This window comes from Fistularia commersonii, chromosome 2 (assembly GCF_037954325.1).
Source record: "Fistularia commersonii isolate RoL2024-O1a breed Wild chromosome 2, RoL_Fcom_v1.0, whole genome shotgun sequence".
Classification (NCBI taxonomy): domain Eukaryota; kingdom Metazoa; phylum Chordata; class Actinopteri; order Syngnathiformes; family Fistulariidae; genus Fistularia; species Fistularia commersonii.
This window is the reverse complement of record NC_141285.1, coordinates 12,129,653-12,146,757: the sequence shown is the minus strand read 5'-3', so window position 1 is coordinate 12,146,757 and position 17,105 is coordinate 12,129,653. Positions and strand designations below refer to the sequence as shown.

Genomic DNA, 17,105 nt, shown 5'->3' with positions numbered 1-17,105 from the left:
TTTTTCACCCAAACGTCCCGTTTAACCCAAATGTGTTACCAGTTGATTCTGTTCCTACCACTTGAGTTTTGAAAGACAAATCCCGCTACATATAAATGGTATGCTGAGCTGAATTCCTAATTTCTGCTAAAGGCATATACTGTATCGATCTACCAAATTGATAGACAGTGATGTGCGGTGACGGTGCAGTCAGTAGAGGCAGGGGAGTCCAGGCCTCACCTGTCATCATGGAAAGACAAAAAATGTAAAATGAAAAAATGAATTAAATTGCTATATTTATTCAGTGATTTGTACTACAAAGTGATTTTCCACTTAGCGGCACAATTTTTTTTTTTTTTTACAAAATCGCTGAAAAATAAAATCACATTTATCGTTCAAATAGTAAGAAGAGTCGTGCAGTGACACAGCAACCAGCTGAGTCCGCTATGGATTGCACAATGATTATGCTAACTGTGCTGGCATGCCATGCATTGAGACCGCATTGCTGTCTCTGTGTATGTCACTATTAAAAAAAATAATAATATATGAACTAAATTTCCATAGTTTGGCTGATGTGTATAATGTTTTTCGATAGCAACTGTAACGTGTTTCTTGTAATCGTAAAACAACTGCAAAGAGACATTAAGTGAGGCACGCAGTAACGGTGCCTCATGGTAGAGAGTACTGGTGATCCCAGAGATCCTTCTTACTACTCGGCTACAGAATAATAGAGTTAGCAATAGTATGTCACAGTAAACGTCAGTGCCTCACCGGCCATGAACCTCACCGCATGTCAATGGTGATGTGTTCTGACATTACCAGCACCAGCATGCAATTTAAATAGCTATGAACACTGCCAACTGTCAGTTGGTGTGATGCATGGCAGAAATGAACTGGTAGAAAGAAGACTGTCCCTGGTCTGCTGTGGTCACTCCCCGCCAAAAGTGCTCCAAAAAGGAAAACTGCTGATTCTGGGAAAACAGGTAGCATACACTATGCATGTGGGGGGCAAATCCTGTCATGGTGGTCTGCAGAGCTATAGTAGCCAAATTGGAAAAAAAAAAATGAAAAAAGTTAAGACTCGTCCTGATGGAGAAGCAAGAGAAGAGTGCATCAGATAGCTGTGTGTGGCGCTGTGTAGTTACAGGCAGAATACCATAGATTACCAGCACCTACCTTCACTGGGCAGATGAGCATCAGAACCTGACGACTGAGTAATTATGGAAAGTACCCTCCTTCAACATCATACAGGGTAGGCCATATGTGTCTGGCAGGGAAAGATATGCCAGCAAGATACACTGCTGAAAAAGGCAAGCCAGAGTGAGGATTTGAAAGTTGTCTTGAAAATCTTTTGATCCCGCCACTCATGTAGATGTTACTTTGACACAGACCATGTAAGACAGCATTGTTCCAGTCCAAGTGATTTCCTCCATGTCTGAACGTTGTGGCCAAAATTAGCTGGCTACTGCGTCTTGGCAGGTGAGATGAACTAGATCAGGTTTTGAGGAAGACAGCAATGATTTCAGGGTGTTGACTTGGCCCACATCTCATTGAAATGTAGTCTCTGTGTGACATTTTGGACATAAGTCAAATCAGGGAGGGTCACATCTCACAATTTCCAGGATAATTTCCAATATTACAAATTTCGGACAAATATTAAAGGGTCAATTTCCATTTTGTAAACTTAGAAAATAATGTCCATTTGCTTGTCCAAAAACAAAGTGACCTTTTAAGTTATCGTCATATTTCAGTTAATTTCAGCTGTATTTGACAAAACCCTCTGATTTCCCCCTTTGATTTCTGCTCAATGTCATCCCCTTAAACATTAATTTTGGAGGACAGTTTTTTCAGATCTATAAGAAAAATTGCTAAAGTATCCAGTTATGTACTAGAATGTACCCAAGAGTCCCTTTCCTTTAGGATACAGCATTTGAGCGGCTTTGACCTCAAAGGATAACAAGTTCAGTTTTGTTGACATCACAAAGCAAAAGTGCCTGAGAGCAAAAAGCAAACATTTTGACAGTACTTCAAATCTGTGAATTAGTTTACTTAAAGTACATGAACGCTACATGAGCTCAGTCCATTGTAAATAAAAATGACATCAAATAGTAATGTTCCAGTTAAATGTCTTCTTTCCCAGTACCTTGGGTATGTCACTGACTTTCTTAATTCTTCTACTCCAAATATCTATTATGCAGCAGGATGTGTTTTCCCAGCCAAACTTAAGGGTGATTAGATTCTTGAAGGAATGAAACCAAAGTTTATGGTGCAAGCTCTTTATTTTACATGTTTTGATGTGCTTTTGAAAAGGTTACACTGTGATGATACAATTATTTTCAATTAGTTTGCAGCAAATTTTTGTGAATAAGTTTCCTAGCAGGTGTTGACTGGAGAACAAGGGGGGTGGAGGGGACTTTTAACTCACGCAGCAACAGGCCAGAGACACTGCAGTCCATTGTCAATTTTACCTGCACTCTGGCATGAGTCATGAATCAGCAACCAGCAGTTAATAAAGAACTGGCCGAATCCTCTGATAATCTAACTTTTGTCTGCAACTTCCAAGAAAAATTGGGTGTTGAATCAGTTTTCAACATTTTGTGGAAGAATAAATATCTTTATGTATACATAATATATATTTTTTAGAAATTACACAAGAAAAGGATACAAAAGGAGTGTGTATTAACGTAAACCCTTTAATCCATAGAGTACATGAGAGTACAGATGAAGTTCAAGCCTACTGGGCCTTTGAGTGCATACTCACACTCTACTTTGGTGATAAAAATGACTATTGCTCCAAACTTCACAGAGAAAGACAGAATACAGACTCCAACTTGTCTAACTGAACTTTTTTTTTCCATGTAAAACATACTTAATTGTTTGAGGGTAAACATCATGTTTGTCATTCAACTTCAGGGAGCAGCACATTTTTCCAGAATGAGGAACTGATTCAGGTGTTTTTGCAAGATGACAAGTCACAATTTTAAAGCCATCCTATGCAGACAGTTCTGAGAGATCCATGTTAGGATGTCTAATTTCCAGTAAGTAGATATACTGTACCCTACCACTTCTCCTGATAATTCCAAGTGTTTTATCCAAAAGTGTAAAACAATACTCATGTTGAGAATTCTGGTGCTAAAGACACAAACACACAGAACATTTGCTCTTTGCCTCCTTTCACAGATCAGCAGTTAAAAATATGTAGCTACATGTTCTCTTACACCCACAAAGCAGGAAAAGAACAGACTCGTCAACAGAGTTTGGTCTTGAAGTCATGACTTCTGTGTTGACATCCTCAGTCTACTTTAAATGGAATGCGGTTTACTCTTCCATCCTGTCTTGTACAAACGGTCAGGCAGCAGTATTCAGAACGGTTATAGCTGTTGCTATGATTTGTGAAAGAAGGAAAAGGAAGCTTTGTCTACAAGATAAGTTTTAACTCCCGATGGTTTATATTGTCTCACTCCAATAGTGGCTAAAACCGAAGTTCGAGGGGCTTCCCTGCTGTTTTGGTGAATTCGTGGAACCAGTACCAGGATGCTGCTGAGGTATCCCACAGTCCAGTATGTCCCTAAATATCTTCTTTTGAACCAAAATGGAATCAATGTTTTTGGGACAGCTCTAGCGATTTTTGTTTTTCTTTGAATTTCCCTAAAGAAAAGACAAACATGGTTAGCATTAATGTATATCTGAGTAGGTAAAATATAAAACTCAACTATACTAACTTGCATTCCATATGCATCCAATTTCAAAATGTAGAAACATGATGAGACTGGTCTTTGACATTTGAGAGAAAATCACTACCTTAAAATCACAAACATGTTCCATCCTGCAATTTAGCAACATGCACTCATTTTGCACACATGCCACAACATGCACTCTTTACACAGGCTACATTTGTACTGGCTTAATGTCTTTCTCACCTGATTCTAGCTGGGTCTGATTTAAAAAAGAATATCAGCAGCAGCTGTACCAAATCAATGACCTTCCAGTTCACCTTGTAGCTGACAGAATCTTAATGTCAATTTCCTGTTAAAACTCTAGAATAACCTCTTACTCTAGACTTATTTCACTTCTCTAGAGTGCATTTGTCTTTCAGTTTTAGTGCTTGAAACAGCAGAAAAGACCATGTTCAAATGGTGTAAGAATTGAGTTTGAATTAAATACAAGAAAATTAATGATGGAGAATTAATGATTAACAATGGACAATTTTTACCTTGCTGCCCAACTTCAGTGTGTCTATTTCCTCTCTCTGTTTGCTCAGAGTCTCATTCATACTACACAGATGGTCACTCATCATGCTGAGCTGATCTTCATAGCTCCTCTTGGTTGTAGTCAGCTCATCCTGTAAGGCAGTTTCAGTGAAATGGGAGTCCTCAGCTATTGGAAACTAATGTTGATATTAGGATGGGTTTGTTTTATTTTTTAGATGAGAGAATACACTTTACCTGCAAGCGTGTGATGTTGAGATTAGCCTTTTTGACATCCTCACTCAGAGTCTCCCGTGATTTCTCTGCAATGGCTAGTCTTTTTGCCAATGCCCGACACTAAACAGGGACAGATGAAGCATTAAACCTTTTGTTCTCTGATAATGTCAGGAAAGCAGGACATTTAGAACATTTTCAAAAACTGCAGACCTATTCTTGAGGAAATGGGTACAATTCAAGATTGTCAAATACTACATGATGTTGTTTAAACAACTAACGGTTAAAGTCTGTTGGCATTCACTCAAGATCACTTGAGTCCTACGGCTGATGAAAAAAAAAAAAGGATTTTGGTATGTCAAAATTCAACAGCATGTAATTCAGACTAATGCCTACATTCATAACCCAGCAATAATAATAGCAATAATACTTCATAATCAGTATAATAAGATGATTTTTTTTTTCAAAAAGGTCTCAAGTGCAAAGTCATCCCTGAAATATATAATTAGCAGAATGAAATCTCTCTTCCTATGCAGTGAAGCTCTTTTATAATAATGTGTTTGTATCGAACATTTAAAGGATTGTAAAATTTATGAGGAAAAGATCATGAACTTTAAATATTGTGTCTATGAAAAACCTGGAGTAACATTACAAATTAGCGCAATCAATGTTTCTTCCAATATCTTTGAGTCTGCAACTCTCTGTTGAAGGACAATTTGATTTTGACAGTCTAAATGTAAAACCATACAGAGCGCAGTGATAATTAAAAATTCAATTTTTAATGGTTGCCCTGCTAGCAAATTGTCCATTAACTGGGTGCTCAGATTCAAATAGTTGACCACATGTCACATTGGACAAACAAATTCTGTGTAAGTCTGCAGTTAATTAATTATATTTTGGGTTGAGTCATCATGGGTTGAGCAAAATACCATACTTAAGTGTGCATTTGAAACTACGGTGCCAATGTAGTTGGGGATCAAAAGAGGAAAAGCAAAGATGGTCAAAACAACACAGAATATCAAGATTGGAGGGAGTTGGAAATTCATAAATTGCCATTTCAGAAAAAATCTCCAGGTCATTTACAAAAGGTTCAACCAACAAATTTCTTGCCAGGGTTGATGACTGCATGACACCAATAAAATTTTGCTGCTTGGTTAGTTTGACTTTCAATTAACCAACAAAAAAGAAAACTATGAGTGATTGTTCTAGCAAACATGCCACCATCTCTCTGACATTGTCGAGGTGCTCTCAAATAGGCCGCCCTAGTAGCAGATATTCTGATATGTTTCAAAAGCAATTGTCTAAACACTGTCATTAACAATGTCGATATCATTAATGATTCCTGTAAGCATGAGCAACACCAGAAGCCTGCTGCAGCTGAATGCACCCATAATAAAGGTCCAATTTGCCTATGTGAAAAAGGCTATGGATCTTAATTCAAGTTAAAATGTGCAGAGGGATTCCACTGCACAATAAAAGCTGAGTTTGGGCAGAAATATTACATTTAATCCAAGGAGTAGTTAATGTGTCTCAGAATATTTGCTGCAAGAGGATAAAAAATATTTTGGTTTCCAATATTTTGCAAGCCTAAATCAAGAGTATCTCTCAGCTTTTCATATACATAGCAATAAAAGTAGATTTTCAAAGTGAAGATTTGCAGCAGACTTTTTAATATATCTGTCTTCTCTTACAAATGCTTCAAATTTCTTAAGGAGCATTATCAATATTTCAGCTTCACTCCAGAAATAAAAATACAACTACAAACAGTGTTTCATCATTTCCTAGTCATCATACAGTATTAAAAGATGTAGACAACAATGTGATATTATCATCTGAAGGCACACAAGAAAGCAAGTGATGTATTTGTAATGTCGCTGTTTTTATTGTTATCCAGGTCATATGATTTAGTTTCTCTTAAATGACTTATAAAGTGCTATGAAGAAGTTATTGGAAAACAAAAAAGTGCAGGATTTAAAATGAATTGTCAATCAGAGGCTTTACCTCAGAGTAGAAGTGAACAGCTTTGCTGTCTGAAATTTGGAGCTGGGTGGTAAGCTCCCCAACTCTTGCCATGTAGTGAGTCTTTATCAGCTGCTCCCTGGACTCCTCGTCTCCCACCTGCAAATACAGACAACATCTGGCTAAAACTAGAACAGTGTTTTCCTTCATGGAAGTTCTGATAAAATGTAAACTGAAAAAGGCTTTTAAGCCTGAATGTCAAAAGACAATGTTATGTGTTGAAACGCACATGATGAACTGCTGGCATGGTGCACAACATCCCAACCTAGTGAAAAGATGGTACAGAAACATGTTAGATTTAGTCAAGGAGCACAAAAAACTCAAATTGAGCAGAAGCAGACCTGTAAAAGTGTAAGCAAGCTTGTTGTCCTAGAGATAACAATACAAGCTGTATACAGCGTGACTGGTGTGACAGCAACACTGAATTTTTAGCACCGCGTGAACTCTATTCTTACTTACATAAACAACAGTATTCTTTTATTCTGCCACATCAGCACGTTGGAAGTCTGAGTTTTATTAAGCAAAAACTTGCACAGCGTGGGAGCTACAAGAGTGAACAATAATATTCCCTTTGTTGAAGCAAATCAGACACTCCTACCACAGGCAGAAAATCTCCTCTGTAAGCAAAAAATGTAGAATACAGCAGCCACTTTTGTGACCTTACCAGGCTTGTGCACAGCATAGTCTCTTTTTCTGCAGTTTTCAGCGCTGCCTCTTCTTTCTCCTGGCTCTCTGCAACTGTGCTGCCTCCATCAGTTTGTAAGACAGAACTTCCCCCATGAGCAGCAGAGAGCTGTGCTTCCAGGTCCATAATACGCTGACTCTCTTTTTCCAGCCTAACTTTCCCAAGCTGAGCTTCCAGCAGCCAGTGCTCCTTCTCCTGCTCCAGACGAGTAATTTTCTCCTGGCTCTGCTGCACCTGTAGGAGATCAATATGGAGAAAAGAAAAGGGGGTGAACTGACTCAACAATTTTGGGAGAAATTGAATTTAATTAAAGCAAAATGTACACAAAAGAATTGCACCGTCATATTATAAATTCTTTACTTAGTTCTTTGCAGAATATGGAGGATCAGATACTAAAAGTCATATGAAATTAAAACATAAGCAAAATTATGTAATGGATAATTCTTCTCTAACTCTACAGGTGCGCTCTGCTTACTGAGAACCCAATGTACATGCATCACTGGAAAAAAAAAAATCTAGCTAACACCCAGTCCCTAAAGAGAAACTCTTAAGAATTTGGTCTTATACAGGAAATGACTTGAGTACAGTAATATTATTCTCAAGCAGAGAATCAAGTCAGATATCCTGACTTGAAACCTACCATAAAAAACAGCTTTTCCTCTATAGCTTGTGATAGTATTGTTCTGCTATTATGGGCTCTTCTTTAATCTTAAAAGTGACCAAAGGAACAAGAATCCAAAATTGTAATAATCATTAACTGTATTATAAAGCTACATGTTGCAACAGATCTACTATATTTAAATATGATATATAAAATATTCCAAAGGAATCAAGTAAATTCCAACAAAGGAATATTTCAGCCCTATCCTAATAGTTTTCACTGCATCACTGGGAATACATTTCTGACATCCTTATGATTTTGACTAATTACACATGAAGCTCATAACCCTTCACATTATAAATCTATTTTTAAATCTTGAGTTCAATGAGGCTATAGGATTTTGTCATTAGTGTCATACCTGCTGCATGAGCCCTTCTCTACTCTCGGTGGAGCTGGTAAGTATACGATGGTTCGACAGGGCATCTCTATAAGGAATAGACTGTGGCCTGGGCTGAATAACAGCAAGTGAAGTTCAAATGTTAGAAAAGTATTGTAAACAAAAATTGAAAAAATATTGGTCATATTAACTTTACAAAAAGAGAAATAAGTGTAAAAGACACAATGCACAAAACCACAATTCTTGAGAAAAAAATTAACTGGAGAAAAATTACTGGATGAAAAATATACAATATCGACAACAATAAAGATTTCTTTATAGAGAGTATTTCCCCCAAGATGCAGCTTGCGTTACCTTAAAAGACTTACCTTTCTGACAGTGTTAATATAAGCAGCAGCTTTCTTTTTGTTGGAGAGCATCGTCTCTGTTTGAAGTGGGTTAAGGGCTACTGGGTTCCCCCTTGGACCGTAGTCTGATGATGTGAAGAAGTCCAAGTTGTTGCTAAAGAAAGTGGCGATCTGCAAGAAAACTGAGCATTTTACACCTCATTTCCCCCAACAAATAACTGACAAATCTTAGCAAATCCTTAAGCTGAACAAAACTGATAAATGAATGTCTGTATCTTTCTGTGCAGTTGCTCAGAATTCAATCTCACATTAACCAGGGTGTTGACAGAGAGGTGATTCTACTACTGAATATCCAGTTTGACAGATGTGTGAACGACTAAACTCTGTCCTGTAGAGATCACTCTCATAATGCGCTCACCCCATACATCATGCACAAGTATGTTATTTAATGCTGCAACCCACTGTACTGTGGCCCCTGTCAGAAGACATATTTCAGACAACACTTCACCCCAATCACAGAGAGAAATCATCTATTGCTTCTTTGGGACAGGGAGCAGATGTACAAACTATGATTTCAGCAGTATTTTTGATCATGTAATTGCTCTGCACTTGAGTCCTATCACTCTGCGCTTCTACATTAGCGGCAATTTACCCACAGTTGCAGTGAAAATTTACTGCTGCAGTTATGGTCTCATATGTGGTACCTGACAAAAAGAAGCTTACACAGCTTCAGCGAGAATTAGCAAAAATCAATCTGGTTTCTGTTTGCCCCCTGTTGGCCATACCTTGCCAGTGCTGTTGGTCAGTGAGCCCAGGGATCCCAGCAAACACTCTGTGGTGGTGCTGAGTTTCTGGGTGATGATGGGAAGCTCCTTCTCTAAGCCGGCCTTCTGGTTGTAGTGTTTTGACATCGCTAAACATACACCAAAAGACGTGGATTGGGGTTACAGATTTTTTTTTTTGTTTGCTTTTTTTATATTAAAGATGTTTAAATAGTGCTACTTTTCTGAAGTCTGAAGACCTCTAAAAACCAAAGTCTGGTCTTCTCAGTGGACCACAAACTCTTTTTCCCTTTTCTTTTTGTTCACTGTTACAATTCTAATTTCCTGTGGTTACTTCGAAAACAGATATATTTGTGATTAAAAATGACTCCTTCTCCTTTCGGCTTTTCCCTTTAGGGGTTGCCACAGCGAATCAACCTTCTCTATCAAACCCTATCTTCTGTATCCTCCTCTCTGCCCTCATATCCTCGCTCACTACACCTATAAATTTTCTCTTCTTCCTCGAGACCTCCTGCCTGGCAGTTCCAATTCCAGCGTCCGTTTACCAATATATTCACCATCTCTCCTCTGTACATGACCAAACCATCTCACCAAACCATCTCTGACCTCTCCAAAACATGTACCGTGCTGTTCGTAAAATTGACTCCTAATACACTATATTCACTCACACACACACACACATACATACTAATGTATACTAATGAGTCAATTAATGTTTTCTATTATTGAAATATCAATATAAAGAATTTAATACAACTTTATGGCTCTATTCTAAAAGGTTGCTCATGGGTGATATAGGTTATGTGCTTTGGAAAAACGTGGGGCTGCTAAAAAAAAAAACAATCAACTTAATTTTGTACTCTACAAAGCCAGTACCAATTTACTTCTAAAATGCTGGTAATCACTGGACTTTGTGTTTACATTGGATCAACAAGCATGAATAATCAGCCACTGTCTTTCATCCTTTTATGATGACAGAAAGAAAGCACAGGCCCACATCCTGCTCTACTCTCCTTCAAGTGGAAAGATGGCTTTATGGTTTTAGATTGATTGATTGATTGGTTGATTGATATGTTTTTTTATATTTTGTGATCAAAATAGAATCCGTTAATGAGGGCATCACATTGCCTTAATGGAATTATTTTTCTCCCAACTCCTGGTCTGCTATAGGAATTACTTTTACAGATAAAAGTTCTTAGCCCTGTCTGTCACAGCCAAGTTGTGCAGGGTACATGTTTTAAAGAAATGTATAATTTGTGAGCTATGCGTTTAACTGCAGTTTGTGATATATTACTCCTTCTTAAATAAAATTTGATTAAAAATTGGAACAAGAACAAACCATAAACATTCAATCAATTATTAGAAAGAAAAACTGATTAGACATTTATCAGATGGGTATCAGTATTTGATCAATACAACCCTGGTTTGCAGTGGAAAATTGTGGTATATATACCTTCTAATTACGCAACACGGGCAAACAACAAAACAGCAGACTTGACATTAAAAATATTCCGTTCCACCTGCATAAATACTCCTCTCTATACACAACAGCACTTCCATTTGGAGTCTCAGTGAAAAGAACTACCCAAAGAACCCTCTAAATATTTACATAAATTGACTAAATGGACTTTTGGATATTGTTCGGAAAATAGAAAATGACTATTACTTTTATGAATAGAGGCATTAGTTTGGCAGTTCCTGGAGTTAATGGTTATACTGTGTCACACTTGTGGTGAATGTCTTTGTGTCAAAAATACCACGCGGCGCAGCTCACCTTTAACAGCATCATGAAGACTGTGCAGGCAGGCAGCCAGCTGGGTGAAGACAGAGGAGGTACTGCTCTGTGGCATAGCATCCTGCCTAATACCTGTTACAAATTGCACAACATGGACCAAATTGGAAACTATGCATATCACATGACTCAAAACCTTTGTTTTTGTAACAATGAACCATTTCCAAATGTTATTTTGCTTATGCCACCAAAAATGATAATGGAGCAAAAAAACAGGCAAAAGGATTTCAACCTACTAGGCAAGGCCAAAAGGGTAAGGTAGCTCTGCAGTTTGTCAAACAATGATGTAACTTTCTTCATGTCACTCTGAAGCTCATGGTTTTTCACAGTGAGAGCTGCAGTACAAAGAGTTGACTCACATTCTTCTTCTAGGCTGGATTGGAAAGAAAGCCATTAGTACAGCCTTCTCCACTCTACTTCTTTAGTATTCTCTCTCTTTCTCTCGCACACACACACACACACACACACACACACACACACACACACACACACACACACACACACACACACACACACACACACACACACACACACACACACACACACACACACACACACACACACCTGACCTTTTTAACTGGTATGGAAGAAGCTTTTGAAGGAAATTGGTATATGATGAGAAACTATCTGTGAAGCACTTCAGCTTGACCACAGTCTCCTAAAAGTCAAACACAAAAACACAAAAGACAGATTATAACAAGAGTATTGTAAATGAGATTATACAACCCTTTTATATGAAATTCTCTTACCAGCACTGTGACAGTGTCTTCAGTAATACTTTGGTGTAACTGCAAAAAGCTATCCTCCAGGGGGCGCACGTAGCCTGCATTCTCATGAAGATACTGAGAAAACTGGGTCAAAAGAAAGTTTGCTTCATAAGTTCCATTTTATGCATAGAGAATTTTGAGGAGTTCACATTATGATATATATAATGTAGAACAGAAGGATTCCAAACCCTCTGGTTCAGTGGAGAGATGGGCTCAATAGAGGAATCCAAAGGATAGATGTGTACTCTCTGCTCTGTGTACGAGTGGAAGTTAAGCAGGGCAGCCACCAAGTCCTGAATAAAGTTCAATGCCTGCCCTGCCACATCCCGAGCTTTTAACTGATTTTGAAAAACAAACAGACAAACCACAGACACACAGTACATACAGTATCACCAAGCTGATTTTTTTTTCTTAATGTGTTTCATATATATTTGTTTTTTTTAAACATACATCAAATTATGAAAATAATTAAAAATGACAAAACGAGTGAAACTTTAGGTTTGTATTTTAACTTGAAAAACATAGAGGAAAATCAATACAGATCCAATTTATTACAGTTTCACCAAATGTCTGTTACACTTGGTAGAGTGAAAGAGTGCTTTCAGAGTTCATAGTGCAAATTACAAAATACAAAAGTATACTTGGGTTGAAGAAATAAAACAAATAGTTTGGAACACACAACCTGTTCCCATCCCCTCTCAAAGTAGTGCCATACAGTCACATTCTTGTCCATATATATAATCTGGTGACAGTTCTGTACATACTTTTGACAATTGTCTACAAAATAGCTAATTGAAAACGGAATAGGTTTGAAATAAAGCAATACATTTTTTCTCACATACCTGATGCCTTCGATTGTGTGTTGGCACATTTAGGCTGTTGTAGTCACCTATTTCTAGAGGAGAGAAAAAAAATGAATGACAAGAGTGCTCCTAACAGATTAAATATTTACTTGCATTTGATCCATAACTCACTCCCAGGTAGTTTATAAAATCAGTGGCAAAGCTCTAAATGAATATCATCTATTCACATGAGTGACAAATACTCACTGGTGTCATTGAAGGGCACTTTCTCCAAGATAACACTGCTGCTTTGTTTCACCTGTCTTTTGAGTTCAGATTGGCATCGTTTCAATTGCTCCTCACTGCAAACAGAAAATGAAAAATAACATAAGATACATTTGTCAACTTGGACTTAAGTTTGAACCATAAAGACATTAAACCACATGAAAAAGCAAATGTACCACTCTTCTGTTCGCAGTCTGCACTCTTTCTCTTCCCTCTCCAGAGTGTGTGCTTTTATCTGCCAAAGACATAGACAAGCATGCAACCCACAGTTGACATCAATAAAACTGTGGATTACTATCCTGTACATCATTTTCTTTTCTATGCATTTTTCCCAGCTCTCCCAAACCTCTAAGCGTGCTTTGTCACTCTGCAACCTTTCAATCGTTTCCATGTACTTAGCAGTGAGTCTGTCCACAACTGCCTGATGCTGCGTGGAGTCTCTCTCCAGTTCCTCAAGTCGTGCCCTCATTTGAGCTTCCTGTCTTTTGTGTTGTTCATCTGCTTCATAAAACTAAACCATACACCAAGAGGATAGTCAACACACATGTACTTCTCAGTATGCTGAGTTTTTTCAAGATAAGAAACACTCATAAGATTATGTTCCTTACTTGGATATGAAGTCTCTCATTTTCTTCTATCTTTTTCTGTAAATCCTCATCAAAAACACTCTGGGTCTGTATGCAGTGCTGAGAGGGAGAGTCTCCTTTGGACTGAAGGACAAAAAGGGGTGTGGTAATCATAAAATATTTAGAGTTTGAGTATGGCTTGTAATAACATCTTACATTTGACCATTAACAGCAAAAATAATCTTAATCGTAATATTTTTGCTCATTAAATACAGAAAATTCATCTTCCATTTTGATCTCAAAGCAGTACCGTAAACCCTCTTGCAACCCACAAACACACACACAATCACCTTCCCCTTTTTGCCCTTTGCTTCACTTGCAGCCAACTCCTCTTGAAGTAGCTCCACCCTCTTTGCCAACTGTTGATTTCTGAAGCTGATGCTGTCCATCTCCTGCTCCTGCTTCCTCAGGCTTTGGTCCCTCTGCTTCAGCTGCTCCTGATGAGAAAAAAAAAGTGAAATAAACAACAGATGTACACAGTTGGCCATGTCTTTGTCTATTAAGCAAATAACGGACTGTAAGTTGTACCATATCATACAGTATAACCAAAGTTGTTGTGTACAAGACATGAGGTAATCTAGTCCCTGGCAAATATTACTGCCTTAAGTCTCTAATCTATGTGAGTCAGAAGGCAAAGTTGCATGGTATGATAACTGATGTGGTTGATGTCATTGTATATCTGGTAAAAAATGGTAATACAAGTCAGGCATCATCTCAGTAGCAGGCACAATCAAGTAGGACAAAGCAGAGATCTATGCATAATATATATATTTCATAAATCTATTTACTTTTAGGGAGATAGAGTTCCCCTGTTCATCCACGACTGCTTTCTTCAGCACCTGATTCTGAGCACGGAGCTGTGAAACCATACAAAAATGATTAAAATTAAACCATACAGAATTATCAAGTGTCAGATTTAAACTGCAAACACTGCCATTAGTAAGCAAGTTCAAATAAAGAGGAGATTTTCATACTTAAGGATCCATGTGCAACATTGTAGTATATAACTATATGACACCCAAAGAGAAGAACCTATCATATGATTTGTTTTACGTTGCTGCTGTTCTGTATAAATCTGAACAGAATGTTCAAAGAGGGCTCCAGAGTATGAAGAGAAAGAAGCTGTCCTGTTTCAGCACATAGTTCCACTAACCACTATGGCAGTGTGTTTGACAGTTACAAAGTCAGCACTTCCTCGGTTGGATATGGTGCTTCACTAACTGGGAAATCATAGATAAACAGGAAATGGTACACAGTCACCATGTTGTCAGCTGACTGTAACAATGGGTACATACAGCCTAAAAGAGAAAGTCAGGCAAGACGGCGTCACTGCAGCAAATTAATTTTGCTTTAACAGATATATAACCAACACTCGATTACAATATTTGGCAACTAAAAACAAAAAAATTCAACATGCATCAGACTAGAAACACATAGGCACATAGACAGGAATGATACTTGACGGTTTTTCTTAAAAGGTAAAGATTGGATGAGTGAGGGTAAATGATACAGTTTGTTTAACCTGGCGATACAGATGTGATCTCATTGAACAAACTTGATGCTGATGAAAAATTGTGAGACTGGAAAATATTTAAATAAAAATTACTTTGGAATCTTCTTATTTGTGAACACAATGACGTTGATCGTTTAGATTATTAAGAACTTAACATTAACAGTCCATGAAATGAAAATAGGAAGATGGCGAATGCCATCTTGTAGACAGTTAAATTCAATAGCATTTAATTGCAATCACAGCAGATTGTTTACCTTGGAGTACTCCTGTGCCAACTTGCTATATTTTGTCTGCAGGTCTGTGACGTTAGCCATTATGTTCGGAAACGTTATCCGTCCTGAACTGTTAATACTTGGTCACGTTTTCCTTGATACAACGGGTAGCAGATGGCGGTCACAATGACAGGAGATTCGGGAAGCTGTAACTTGGCTAACTAAGACTAGCAAGTCTACAGTTGTCATTTACTAGCGTGACTTCTTCCGCTTTTAGCACAAACGAAACATCCATACATCGTTAAAGGTACGTTCATGAGTACAAAGAAAGTAGTTTTTGCAATTTAATTATTTATCGCATGCTGTGTTGCAATGTCGGATGTTATTTTGACTTGACAGCAGTATATAAGCTAGCGGTGGCAGAGAAGACTGACTATCCAGCTAACAAGCTATAGAGCAAAACATCCCGACGCAGTGCAACAACTGAACCAATGGCGACGTTATCAAGCAGTAGCTACGGCACTAGCAAATATTCTTTAGGAAGGAGAGAATCAGCTATCAAGTCATAGGAAATGCCATGACAATCCATTGATCTAATGGACTACTTTCGTCGCTTTCCTCGGTGAATCAAATCCGACCAGGGAAACAGGCACGGAGGTCAGAGTTCACATAACAGAGTTGGTGAGCCGGTATACCTAGAGCGCCGCCTAGCGCTGAGAATTATACAACAGGGAGAAAACAGAATCGTTCATTGAACGTTGAAGTTGGTTTAAGCTTTGAATGCATTTCATTTGGGCTCCTGTTGGATCCACCTGTCCTGCAGATATATAACTCTTAATTCATGTGGTAGAAGTTGTAAGTAAGGGTCCTGCACTAGAAATGTTTCTTTAGTAAGCATCTTTAAATGTCATCTTGGAAAGGCACTGGACATTGTGAATAAAAGAACAAAAACAACAGATAAATTTCATTTATGACTCTTATGCTAGTAAGCATAAATGCGTTATTAAGCATGCATTCATTTGGTTGTGACAGAGGTGCTCATTTACGAAGTGCTTCATGAAGGACTGCAACATTTGAAAACATGTAGCAAAACTGCACATTATTTGGAATGAAAAATGAAGCGATCAATTTATGTTTAAAGGGGGAAAGATGAAGTCAGTCATTGTGAAGTAATTTATGGTCTCTTCAAATGAATGAACTAATAATATCACGGAAAACAATAGCGTCAAACTACATTTGCACAGTTAGAATCAGTCAGTTCTTCTGGATTAAACAATTGTGTCCAAGTTGAATTATTTTTTTCCATAAAGCCTTTAAAGCTCTTTAAAGATTTTCTTAATTGAATATAACTATTTAAGGGAAAATTTTTCTATGAATTCCCTTGTGTTCACAGTTTCACTCAGTGTGTGAGTTAAGACATGTGGTTTTACTTGTTTGTCTAATACAGCGTTGTACTATGGGAGGTGTAAATTCACCAGTCACGGATAATGAAGTGTGTTTTAAGAAACTAATTGTGGTGAGGAATATCATCATATCCTATTCCGGATGACATAATTTGACTTGCCAAAATAGCTGTTGAGAAGAAGGCACGTCAATCCAACAGGCTTTGACCAGCATGGTAATCTTGCCAGGTTTCCACGTGACCAACAAAATCTTGGTTTAATTCCACGGTCTCATTTGTAAAATAAAATTTTATGCTGAAATTCCCAAAACATGAAAGGGTCGGAGGTTTAATGTGCTATATCAGGCAGTAAAAAATGTGGGTGGGGAATGCACAGCATAATTGTGACAGTTAACTGATAAATGGGTTAAATGTGATCCCTCAGGGAGCAGTAGGAAAGTGTGCAAAATTGAATTTAAATTGAAGAAAAAAAGTACATCTTTCCCCCTCCTTGGT

General features: G+C 37.8%; 1 protein-coding gene across 2 annotated transcripts; it reads right to left on the bottom strand.

The window, feature by feature from the left end:
• Positions 1–2,245: 2,245 nt before the first annotated feature.
• Positions 2,246–15,849, bottom strand: ppp1r21 (protein phosphatase 1, regulatory subunit 21). Of its 2 annotated transcripts, XM_086167734.1 has the most exons (22): positions 15,251–15,849; positions 14,272–14,340; positions 13,774–13,920; positions 13,466–13,567; positions 13,204–13,368; positions 13,034–13,092; positions 12,840–12,934; positions 12,633–12,685; positions 11,979–12,128; positions 11,773–11,874; positions 11,593–11,681; positions 11,260–11,396; positions 11,006–11,098; positions 9,235–9,362; positions 8,471–8,620; positions 8,124–8,216; positions 7,084–7,338; positions 6,649–6,684; positions 6,402–6,518; positions 4,425–4,523; positions 4,193–4,321; positions 2,246–3,627 (listed from the first exon to the last, which is right to left on the bottom strand). In XM_086167734.1, the coding sequence occupies exons 1-22, from the start codon at positions 15,308–15,310 to the stop codon at positions 3,598–3,600; spliced, it is 2,358 nt and encodes a 785-aa protein (XP_086023860.1). In that variant the 5' UTR covers positions 15,311–15,849; the 3' UTR covers positions 2,246–3,597. The 2 variants fall into 2 exon arrangements, with proteins under 2 accessions (XP_086023860.1, XP_086023869.1); XM_086167743.1 differs by lacking the exon at positions 11,979–12,128.
• Positions 15,850–17,105: the final 1,256 nt, after the last annotated feature.

What these genes read in the sequence shown, in the direction of transcription:
- ppp1r21 (XM_086167734.1), bottom strand. Translation starts at nt 15,310, where the DNA reads ATGGCTAACGTCACAGACCTGCAGACAAAATATAGCAAGTTGGCACAG. An exon ending in CTTCCATACCAGTTAAAAAG is followed by an intron (nt 11,397 to 11,592) that starts GTCAGGTGTGTG and finishes TTTCCAATCCAG; the next exon opens with CCTAGAAGAAGAATGTGAGT. An exon ending in CCATGCCAGCAGTTCATCAT is followed by an intron (nt 6,519 to 6,648) that starts GTGCGTTTCAAC and finishes CTGTATTTGCAG; the next exon opens with GTGGGAGACGAGGAGTCCAG.